Source organism: Nilaparvata lugens, chromosome 3 (genome assembly GCF_014356525.2).
Source record: "Nilaparvata lugens isolate BPH chromosome 3, ASM1435652v1, whole genome shotgun sequence".
Classification (NCBI taxonomy): domain Eukaryota; kingdom Metazoa; phylum Arthropoda; class Insecta; order Hemiptera; family Delphacidae; genus Nilaparvata; species Nilaparvata lugens.
The window spans coordinates 51,548,079-51,561,094 of NC_052506.1; the positions used below are offsets into that span (position 1 = coordinate 51,548,079).

Sequence of the window (13,016 nt, forward strand, 5' to 3'; positions counted from 1 at the left end):
AGTGTTTTTTATGAATTTTCAAGCGCCAACCCAATCAGCCAATCGCAGAGCTTCCTGTCCTACCGAATAAGGGTCTGGCCCTTATTCTGCAATTGGAGGAAAATCTAGATATTCTTGAAGAGTTCAACCACTTTCAGGAAAATATCATGCAGACTGTGCAGACCAATCTCATGTCATCATGAAATCATTATGCGAGCTATTCTTGAATCAATAAAAGTAATTGAAAAACATCAAAACAGTAAAATAGTCGAATCAGTTTTAATAAGTTATCATCTCTTATTCTGCTTTATTGGAGGAAAATTTGGACTATTGAAGAGTACACTTTTTCTCAGGACGAATATTGATGTAGGCTAGACGAGTTTCATCATAATTTAAACCTCGTCACTTGGAACCGTTCACAGTTCAAATATAGAACTCCCTAACCGATTCTCAAATAATTATTCAACATTAACCTTTCAGTTTCAATAGAAGTAATTTCCTAAACATCGAATTATTCTATAACGAATTGAAATTAAACTAAATTCAATTAGCATTCGAATCTTCTCATTCCCAACATAAGTTATTTCCGTTTCTGCTTTTGATGAGGAAAGCTCTTCAAGAGAGTAACCTTTCTAGATATGAAAATATATCATGCAGACGTGCTTCATTCAACTCTTTTAATTTCAAGTACAGTGATGATTAAACTAAGTATTGAACCTAATCTGATGTACAAATTAATTTGCAGTCGTATCTTCTCAGTCGAAATAAAAGTTGTTTCTTATTCGTTTATTGGAGGGAAAGGTAAAGATCCTTTAAGAGATTCTATCCTCTCTAAATACTGATATCGTCGAAGGAGTCGAAGCGAAAGTCACACTGATAGGTGTTTGGAGAAAGCTTGGGATTGCTATCACTAATATTGATGATTGCTGAATGTACTCGGTGTAATCATCCATAACTAATATTTGTATTTGTATGACAGTTGGTCGTTTTAGTCATGACTGTAATTTCTTTATGCTGTAAAAGAGATAGTCGACATGAAATTTTATACTGCATTCAGATGGATGATCAACGTTAAAAATGATAAGGATTCAATGTATGGAAGTACTATAATATTGTCTTCCTTGAAAAATCGGAGAAAATTGGTTGAAAACAGTTATTGTTATCGAAACTTCTTTAGGATCAACGTTTTAAAACTTGTGATCTGGAGACTGAATGGAGATCATAGGAATTGAGATTGAAATGTTAATAGTTGGGAATTGAAATCTAGTAACTCAAAAGTATTATAACATCATGACATCACATTCAAAATTTTTAATTTCTTCTATACTAATATAATCTACCTATCCAACAAATGGCATGGTTCACAATTAATTTTCTTGAGTTTCGGAACTGAAGCAGGCTACATTAGTCAAACAGTATAATACTGTAATATAATATTACTGTATATGAATGAGCTCAGATCTGCTGGAGTAGATCTTTGATTAACATTAAATTCAAGATCTATACAACATATAATTTGAGTTATCAGTTGTCATCAAGATCAAGATGTTACACTCTCAATATTATTAGCTTTTTTACATTTCCCATAGGATCAACCTGTCTCATGTTTTAGAAACTTGGAAACTCATCCATAACGTCTCATATCAGAATCCTTCACGCATTACTGGATTGTAAGCTTTTGAAGAATTCCATGTTCTATATAGCTTTGGCTAAAATTGTGGGACGAGAAAATAAGGAATGACGTTTGTGTCACACTCACTACACGTGACACATGCAGATTTGACGCATTTGAATGTGACAAGTGAGAGCACCAACGTGCGTGCGTGAGTGCCTAGGAGCACATACTCACATAGAGAGAAAGCAGTGAGCCTGAAAACGGTCGACGGCCGCGGACAATATCGGCTTTACAAGAAAAAAGAGAAAAAGAGGTTCGTACACTGTGAGTGCAGGTGAAATCGTATCTCCAGCCCACTTGTAACCTCCTAGTCCATTATACAGGCATAGGTCCCTATCCAAAGTACTTGTCAAACTGTCAGAAAGCCCAAGAAAGACGTGCTGGCCATAATGCAGCAGCCTTCTTTATCATCCTAGTGATACTGATTACTTCTTTCAAGAAGACTAATGTGCATTATGTGGTTGCCAAGAGTGTGATGTAATCTCATAGTACTGGGAGGCTTGCTGCTTTATCTATTGTAAAGTGCTTTCATTGTAAGATGCTTTCGATCTACAGGACTGCATGATTAGTCTACAGGACTAATAATCATAAGTTCTCAGGATCAAATTGTTGGAGATAATGGTTTGAATAATCTGAACATATGATTCATTCATTGGAGAACTCCAATGTTAAGTTGGTGAAGCAAAAAAGTGTAATATTCATAATTAGTTTTACTCTTAGGACTACTCATATTGAAAAATGTAAAGAAAACAGTATTCAAGTACTCGTACATCAAGTTTACTGTATGATTCATCAATATAAGTATAAATTATTAGGAATGATTTTTCAATAATCTTACCTATGCCTGTGTACTTGAGTTACTGGCGATCGAGATTACTGTATCCACATACATAATCTAAATTGTAATTTATATTGGAATTCAAAAAAATAATTTAACTTCTTCAACCAACTAAATAACTGTGGAATCAATAACATAACTATAACGACTACAAGCTCACAATTTACTGACTGGTGTCATTTTGGCTAGAAGAAATCATCTTCATGGAAACGTTTTGGGAGCAACACAGACAACTAATTCTGATTCCTCGAATACCTGTTAAATGAATGGAAAAAAATAATTTATTGTGAATTCGTTTCACATTATAAACCAGTTCTATTATGTTTATTACAAAACCGTTCTATATTATTTATTATAAAATCACCGCCGTTCTGTCGATGACGAATATTCGACAAAGTTACATCATCCTCTGAAATTTAAACAAAAAAATTATCGGTTGAAAATGAAAATTATTCTTATTTTTATAGGAAATGTAATCAAGTTCTATTTATGAATAAGATTGGAGCGACTAGCAGCTAAAATGCCAGTTAAAAGAGGAAACGATGATGTTACAGTTTGATGGCGAAAAATTAACTGATAGCATGAAATTTGTTGCGCGACGTTTCTTGTAGGTGGCGTTTGTAGATGACGATTACGGCTTCCTTCGTTCAATAAAAGCAAGCTGAGTTTTCATGCAAGACATTGATGATAACTTTGTACTGCGTCTAGCACACAACCCCGAGAACTGGTCTGGGTATTGCACACGCATAGCATTCTGCAGACAGTACACAGCACTCGTACAGACTCTGCAAAGACTGCAGAGTGCAGACTCGTATTGACTGCAGCGTCTGGGAGGGAACCCAATCTGCACTGCATGTTGTCGGTCGAATAACGGTTGTATATGATCTCATCGAATTGCAATATATTGTATAGATCCACTCCTTTTGGCTGAATCATCAATGTCATTCAATCAAATTCATTTCTAATAATTGAGATATATCTTGAGATATCGAGAAATCGAGCTATTCTGAACTCGTTCGTGTTCTTCGTTTGCTCTGAAAATTGTAGCTCGTACTTTCTAAATCGAATCCAATTCATTGTTTTTCTAATCAATTTATTAGAATATATATGTAATTAAAAAACTACTTACAGATATCCTAACCTCCCTCAAGTCTCATGAATTTTCCTCCAATCATTTCCAATTCACCAATTTTCTTTCACGCATTCTTGTTTCTTGTAATTTTTCTTTGTGTCGATGTCGCTCAAATTACACCTTCAAGCTCAAATTGGACAAATTAGTTTGTTAAAGGTAATTATTGTTGATAATAGAAGAGGGTGTTCTTGTTTATGCTCTCGGCAGTTATTATAAGCAAAGCTCTCAGCTTTTGTTCCGTAGTTGTCTCATTTCTCTAAATTATCTTCTATCCTAACAATTATCTTCTATTTCATGTTCTTCTTTCCAACTCCAAACTCATTTTAGATTTTTGACTTCTGGAAGATTACTCAAACTAATTGTTCATATTCTCACGAACCTCCCTACCAGTGCCCACCTACAGCAAAAAACAAGTGCCCATCTAGCCCTTATTCCCTCAGCAAGAAAAGAATACAAGGCTTATGCCTTCTATATTGCTTACAACTTAGCATCTTCATCATGTTATAACTATTTCTTGTCTCCAGTTGCTCCAACTCTTTCTAGAAGTTTCTCAACGTAATCATGATCACGTACCAAGCTTAAGACAAGAGCTGATAATAAAATACGATAGATCTCTCTACTAATTATGTTATCAACAGGGGAATTTGAAAGCGCAGGGCCAATTTGTCATGATTGCAATAAATTGATTAATCATCATCGTGGTGGAATTGTGTTGAATGATTAATAGCAGTCTATTTGATCCCGTTGGATCTATAATAAACATTTCTCTCAATTCTAAGCCATTGAATTCGTGATGAATATCATGATTGACAGTACCTTTGAAACCCATTCATTATCCTGTTATACAATAATTAATTTACGATCCACTTTCTATTCCTGGAGCACCTACTAATGCCAATAACCTTTTGAGGGAACAAGCAAGCTTCATTTGCGCCTAGCCAGACGATGTATGGATATATTCGTTAATATATAACGATCGAACTTATACTGATCTATTTGAATAGTCACCTAAGAAAATACACCCTGCTCGGTTATAGTGTGACTCCTACTTTCTAAACAAGTATCAGTTTGCCGTGGTAGTATGGACTCATGACTTGGAACATGAACAGATTTATGCATGATTTGGCGAAATTCATGCATAGAAAGTGACTGAATATTTATCAATAGACAGAATTACGCCACATAAGTAGCTGGACAGTTCGTTCAACTCTAGTTGTTTACGACGGCTGTAAATCGTGAACTTATTATAAAAACTTATTTACCATTTATGGAAAATAGAAATTCCAGAAAAGTTTATGACAACATCTATTAATTTGATCCTTATACCTTGAGAGAGCCCCAATAATTTAGGATTAAGAGTATTTTCAAAATGTTTTATCTGATGTACCTGCTAGCTAAACGGAACCGGTTCCAGCAAAAAATACAATACGCTTGTCACTCTCACTGGTTATTGATACAATACTTTCTACTCATTGTGTAAACTGTAAACGTTAAGGTGGAACTTCCGAGAGGATCTCTCCCCTCATAATAGTATGCAAACTTCTAATCATAATAAACAAATCAAGTAATCAGACTAAGGTTGTGTGTTCATTACTGGCAAATAGAATACAACTTAGAGATAAAGCAAGTCAATCAGTTTTTAATACAGTATCATAAATGCATGAAACATTATACCATGTGTTCATACGTTATATTATTATATAAACACACACGTAATTATATGATAAAATGAATATTCTTAATTCTATAAATATTAATGGGATACTAGAGAGTTGTCAATACTATCAAAAAATAGTTCCATGAAAGCAAATCGCAACCAAATATTTTACCTATCTATGTTTCTTTGAACTACTGTTTCGTTTTAAATTAGAAATATCTCATTCATTTAATTTATCGTGAAAGGAGGATTCAAGTGTAATTAAGTATTGTCTAAAATCATGAATGATTTATTGTATCAATAATGAGATCATTCGAATTTTCGAAATTAATTTTTTTTTTGTAGTTTATGGATTCTAATTGGTATGGATAAATTCACATACTTAACTTATATAATTTAACACTACTATTAATTGTATTTTGTAATAGTAAAATGCATGCCTTCTCCACAAGACTTCCCTGTATGATTCACGTGGAATTCTACGATATACGTTATTATATTTTAGAACGAAAACTTCGAAAATTAATTAACAAGCTATACAAAAGATCGGGGTTCTCGTAATATCTATAGACTTTTTTAGCGGTCTTAAAATGGATGATCAATTGTTTCGATTTTTATCGTATAAGCCCTATATGCTTCATAATAGTGAAGGAATTCAAGGACTCTTTTCCCCCCCAGAAAACGGACTGATCAACACATTCATTATTTGATCATACTCTCATTCGATTTGAGTATTGCAGAAAAAACATGGAAAGAGCATACTGATTAGCCTAACCTTGTAAAAGATAATATTGTAGAATAAATAAAAACATTCTCAGCTTGAGAGGTATTTTAAATAATAATTTATTCTCTATCAAATTTATATATTTTTATTCATGGAAGAATGTGAAGTTCGCTCTGAAGCTATTGAAGTTTTGAAACTCTTCGGACCTTTAATTTGACTACTATGTTCAAAATTATTACTTTACTAGTATCCAGGAGAGGTCTATGTCTAGGTTTCTCTCCCAACTCGTCATTATGTGTTCTGGTACAAATAAATTAATTTATTTATTTATCACAGTATCTAGAGCGGCTCCTCAGATTTAAAGGTGAGGTTATACCGTATATTATTTCTAAACGTTCAATGAAATAATTATAGCTTGTCGAAAATTACTTTGGAGGATTAGAATCAGACATAGATATGGAGAAAAATTGATACTAAAGATTGATATATACATTATTCCTCCACTTTTGATAATAATTGCAATAATCAAAATAGTAAATAATGAGAAAATAATATGTAACAATTTTTTGATATTTTTTTATTAAACAGTAACCTTTTAAAAACATTGATCAGTCCACTTTCTGAGAAAAATTCCACTATACAGCTTCCCCTAGTTTTGACACATTAGCTAAGATTAAATAATACAACTTTCTGATCCACAAGTCACAGATTGAACGCGATCTCTAATCTCACCAATCTACTCAGTCGCTTCACAGATTCGATCACTGTAAAACAGTCCATTCGCCCTACACACTGAACTTTTTGACGCGCTTGATAAATTGCTGATTGCCAAACCGGGATCGAGCAGGCGGCAGCAACTTGTAGCGGGCGGGAGGTCGCTCTACTGTGCGACCGGACGCGGGTCGCGACTGTCGGCTGCGACCCAAGTAGAACGACCGCCGGCGACCGCGACCGTCGTTGACACCTGCGACACCGGCGGGCGACCTTTGTACGTCGATTTGCTATAATTTGTCGATTTATCGAAGTGATTCGCCTCCCAATGTTTCACTATTGTCGAGAACGCTGCGTGCTTAGTGTAATGTTTGTTTATGTTTATGCATGACTGATACATACCGGCTAGTGTCGTGAACGGGACCGTGCTAGAAGAGGTACTGAGCGTCCGGCTTGTGTTGCGTCCGTTTATAGCGGCCTACATCCGAACTAACCCACATTCTCCAAGTACCCACCCCTCTCTGCGTCTTCTTCCCCCGCTACACCACCACCTTTCGTTTTCACCACTTCCCGGTCGAGTGCGACAGAGACAGAGGATCACATCGAAGGATCCATCCCGACCCAGAGTCATCAACTAAGCTGATAATAAATTTTGAAAATACCCTTCCCTCCCTGACACCAAGGTGCCTGCTCAAGGCCCAAGTTGTTGGATATCGTTTCCACTCATGGTTATCTATGTTTATGGCATCGGATGAATGAATGAGTAAACGATGAATGTGGGCCAAATCGGCATCTTATGAATGGACCCGGTTCCCACCTACTCCAAGCCTATACTTATCTGCTTGGAGCTTGTTGGTAATGCAAAGTGTAATACAGTAAAGAAAATGAAAGTCAATAACTGTCTGATAAAAGTAAAATCTTGACTACTCATTCTAATGTGATGATTTCATTCATAACTTTGTTGAAGTTCTGACACTGTGTTACTTGTAAATATTTGAAAAAAACACTTACTTTTGTTGGAGTATTGAGGAATGCATTTCACTCCTGAAGAGGAGCTTCATCAGCCATCAGCCAGAGGCTGTTGAAGCTCCTCTTCAGGAGTGAAATGCATTTAAAGTAAGTGTTTTTTTTCAAATATTTACAAGTACACAGTGTCAGAACTTCAACAAAGTTATTATATAGTGTTTCGTCATGGAAAGCAACTTCGATTTCATTCATTCATTGAAAAAACAAATCGTAGGCTTCTACAGTAGGTTATTCTGAAAAATAGTGATATAACAAGTCCACTTCTTAATGGTCTTGTTTGCTTCATTTTCACTCATTCTAATAATATGATTTCACATAGTTCACACTTTCTGGGAATGTGCAGCCCTTGGATAGCGAGTAAAGTTGATGTACCTAATACGTATACCTAAGATATAACGAATACATGTTATCTAATGAATATATTATACCTTAGATATAACGAATACGTGTTGAAGGGTTTACTAGTCAACTTAATCTTATTCCGTTGGAATTTCAAGTTCGAAGAGGATCTGAAAATATTAATAGAACGATTTTCTTCCAATGGTGTTTTATCATATATCTCTTTTACTGTCTCCCAAAAGGTAATTCAGTTCCCCTTCATCGACTACCAACAGAATGTGTTGTAATTCACCTGAAAATTCATAGAAGAAAATATGTCCCAATATACGTTTAAATATGTTCTTCCCGACTGCTTTTCAATGATACTTCACTGTACACAGCACATATATTAACTTCAATAAAGTGAACTAGGTAGGCTAATATTTTTTAAGGCATATCTCATGTGACGATGGAAATTTTGAGTGAGATAAATGCTTTTTTTGACAATATATACTTCTGACAATCTTTTTATAGTCTTAATTCTTTTTATAATATTCTAATATTTTCTATGAACATTTTTTTGTTTATTAAGTTAGTGAAGGTGATATTGAGGTTTTAGCTTTTAAATAGCAATAAGCTAGCATTAAACAGAATAATTTCATCATTTTAGAATTTTGTCATTATAGTTCATTGGTAGGCCATCTATTAATAATACTGGCTATTTTACTTGCTCATTACTATTCAAACTTCAATTATATCTCGTTGTATTGCATTATGTGCTTTGTAAAGTACTTGAGTACAAGTTTACTATAAATATACAAAGAGTATTGATACTTTCGAAAGTATTGAGTTCAAGTTCACTAGAAACAGAAAGTATAGATACTAGGATTATATTAGATTCGTTTTTTATGCTAGATAATGACTGACAATGGTGTAACAAACGAAATGGGTACCTCCTTGTTCTAAGTGAAACTTCAATCATTGTGCTTAATTTGAGGATAACTTTTAATGGATTTAATATTTTTGGTTCTGATAAATTCAAGTCCATGACATCACAATACGTCAATCATATCGAACTCATGTGGAAAAATTTTGAATTTTTATTTCGAATTTCTCAGAACTGTGAATAGATCCGTTTCACAAGATTGTTTACAGTCAATGCTGATTTCTGAACACCCGTAGCCAAATTCAAAATCAAGATCTACATTATTATTTATGTTCTTTTATAACAAGTGGAACCAGTCATTGATCAGGTAACAACTTTTTGCACAGGCAGTCTATCTATGCGATGTAACATCATAGTATTGATAATTTATTGCTACTTTATTCAATTAATTGACCGTTATCATAAATCTTGACTGGGAACCTATGTAGCTTGTAGGTAGGCTTATCCATCTCAGTTCCAGCTCTCATTCATCCGACTCACCTACAAAATCTATCTTCAGAGAAAATTTACGAGGGAGACTTTTAACTTGCATATCACACATTAATTTATTCAAAGCCACGGAGATACTTCACTAGAAAAATGAACTTGGAAAGTCACTATTATTGATAATGATACTCACCTGTGACAGGCAAATAATTAATATACGAAATGGAAACCGGAACGCTCATAAGAATTTGCAGCAGTCAGAAACGCAAAGGTTAAACCTTTAGGGAACATCCATAAATTACTTGACCCTCTAGGAGAAGTCACTTTTCCTCAGCGTTACTCTATTGTAAAAATTCCGTTTCTCTTGAATTATTGTTATTGTAAAATTGTTCAAATGAAAAATGTAGAGTGTGAGGAGATCTTCATCAGTGTACCGCCCTATAATATAGAAACAATCCTATATATTGATTTTTCCGTTACATATATTGATGGAGAGGGGTAGTCTGAAAATCCTGGATTTGCGTTACCTAATCTAGGTAATGCTACCATATTTTGTAACTTGCAACAGTTTTCTAAAATATTTCTATTGATCATATAAATATATGATTACTTTAGAAGAAAATGATTGCTGGGAAAATATTCGAAATTGATGGAAAAAAGATGTGGAGACTGTGGAGAGGTCAACTTTAAAGTTGAGTAACCATGTCAGCATGTTTATCATGTACGAGTATCTCTCCATATTGATAACTCACCTTCTATACCCACAGTGAAATAACAGTGATTCTCATAAGAAGTATGTGACACTCATACATTACGATGTTTTAAAGACTCTCGCTTGATAAGATAAAGCTCTTTATCAACCTTTGAGGAATTTCCTCAATCTCTAAACCTATCAGTAGGATAAATGCATTCTAGCACACTTGTAATAATTGTTGTCGCTTGCCTATCTAACTCATTCAATTCAAAATCGTGAGAGAAAAAAGTTTCCTGCTCTCTTGATAAATGCAGAGTTAGCTCAGCCCATGAAAATATCTTTTCCTTGTAGATTCAATACCAAATGTGCTGTTGTAAGCAGGCTTATGGTACAACCTTATTGTATGCCTGTCTGTGACCCAATCATTCTCTTCTGACAACAGAGTTAACAGAAATGTTGCCTTTCTCCTTCTCTTTCATGGAGTTGGGTGTTTATTAAAAATTTATTATCGATTTTAGCTTCTTTAGTAATGATATATTACTGTAATACGATATATCTCTATTTCACCATAATATCTTATCTTTCCTATCACATACCCAATCTCCTCTTCGTATTGGACATCAAAATTGATTCTTGGTTGTGGGTTTTGCAATTCCTTATTACTTGAACGCAAATAGTGTTGGCCTATCAATTTCATCTGTCTTGACTCTTTTGATAGGGTAATGAACGCACTAAGGACATAATTTATGCTACAATTACATCGTTATGCACTTACACAGGTCAGGGAAAAGAGTAGTATTTTAAAGAAGAGTATTGCATGAGCATAAATCATATTCGTATATAATCATATTCAATAGTGTAAGTACAATTTACACTATCTATGTTGACAATGTACGATTGCAGATGTTTGGTAATAGGCTAATTATGCTGGAATTTTTTAATTTGATCAAGAATGTCTTCACTGAGTATACAAATAACCACTCACAAACATAATCCTAGCTGGAGCAAGTTTTAGTTTTGATTAAGCAATCCTACTCTTGAACATTCACTTCAGAGAATCTGTAATTTGAAATTTTACACACATTCAAAAAGCATTAAATTGATTATAAGTTATAAGTCATGCCAAATTTTAAGAATATTCTTTGACCACTTCTCATACTTTTTAGAAACTGGCCGATGATAATGTTCGTTTTCCATGAATCTGGCTTAAAGCTTTCAAAATCGTTCAAGGGTTGATTTTATATTGTTCCAATGTTTTGATTGAGCTATGAAAATACTGTTGTAATAAATGTTTCGAAGAACACAATTGCATTTTTAAAATTCGTAAATATTATGATTATTGAGGTTAAATAGTTTCTTTACTCTTACATATTTCAAACTCAATACTATGACTCCACAATCTACAGTTTTTTATATTGTAAACAAGGAAGTGAATGAAAAAGAGGAAGACTGATTAGTTGGAGGCTTAGGCTTCTTTAAAGACTTTGCGGTTCAACGGAAGAGGATTCAATTCATTTTAGAAAAAAACTACCCACTCAGGAGAGGAAAAGGTGTTTCAATGATTGTAATGAGAATCTACCGTAACAAGATAATAGCAGAGCTGTCGTGGCTCTTGAAATAGGAAGGAAAAAGCATTCAATGGTAGGCTGCAGTGAAACTCACTCAAAACCGTCAGCATTCCTTATGAATAGCATCAATGTTTCCGGTCAACCAATGTTAACAGCTTAAAGTGAATATCACTACAGTAATACTGAGTTTAGCACAGATCCGTGTTTACGACGACTGCGCGAACTAGGTGGGGTGGGTGCTTTTGTACGCTGAAACCGCAACATACTGAAATGTTCACCTTTTCTAGAAACTTCAAACTGTTATGCAAAGGATGGAAACAAGGGATCCTCGAAGATTGAATACACACATTTTATTTTCAATTTGTTATCTCTCCACTTTCTCTGCACATCTACACTTCCGCTTTGTCAACTGTATTTTCCTATAATAATATGGTTGACGTTACTATTGTTGATACAAATAGTTGTTACAAATAGTTGATACAATATTGTTGTTACTATTGTCTACAACTATAAATAGAATAATTCCAAATAAAAATAATTATTCACTCATAATAGAATCTTAATTGAAATAAGTCTCTACAAAGCAGCATTAGTTTCACAAATTGGAGATAGCGTGTTGGAAAAGTAACGATTCATTTGTTTTAATAGATTGAAGTTACGCATGAGCTGCCTTGCTTAATGTCAGGAGCAATAACCAGAAGGACAAGTTCAGGAAGGAAAAGAGATTTATTTCATTCGTTGAACATTATTTTGTATTCGGCAAGTGAAACATTTGCAAAAGATTATTAGATGATTATAAATGATTATTAGCTGACAGGTGGAACCTGATTTCGTATTCAAATCGTTATAATATTTTCCAGTTACTATTATATTGTAGATCATTATTCTAAACAATACCTGTCAAGTACAACTGAATGATAAAAATTATATATGCCTGAGGAGGAAGCTACATTATGATAAGTTAACAGGAAAGGCATGTAATGAGTTATACCGATGGCAGACGTTTACTCTTATTGGTCATTAATTCATATACCAATCGTGTCGCATGCTCATTAATTTATAATTATATAGAATATGTACATTCTACTACACTTTTTCTTAGTGTTATTGAACCCGAGATTGACAACCTGTTAACAACCGAAACTAGTATTTCGTTATTCTACTATTTCTTTTGGCTGTGATAACAAGTCTTCATTATATAAAATCACCTCAATAAGTATCGATGGTCTCGTCTCTGTAGCATGTGAAATTGTGAAATCTTCACAGACATAGTAATGTTTTCGATAAAGCTATCTCGTCATTTCGATAAATATGTAGTTAGT

General features: G+C 34.0%; 1 protein-coding gene across 4 annotated transcripts in view; it reads right to left on the bottom strand.

The window, feature by feature from the left end:
* The window catches only part of LOC111059294, a 55,400-nt gene that overhangs the window by 13,774 nt on the left and 28,610 nt on the right, over positions 1 to 13,016 (bottom strand). Inside the window, exon 1 of one of the 4 annotated variants that reach the window (XM_022346924.2) lies at positions 7,119 to 7,524. The exons of 1 other annotated variant lie outside the window; for it this stretch is intronic. Coding sequence is in view for 1 of the 3 variants with exons in the window: in XM_039423978.1 (XP_039279912.1) it covers positions 6,598 to 6,610 (13 nt within the window). In the remaining 2 variants the exon portion in view is untranslated. Of the gene's footprint in view, positions 1 to 6,597; positions 7,525 to 13,016 lie in introns of those variants that run through there. 2 more of the 4 variants (XM_022346925.2, XM_039423978.1) reach the window with 2 other exon arrangements.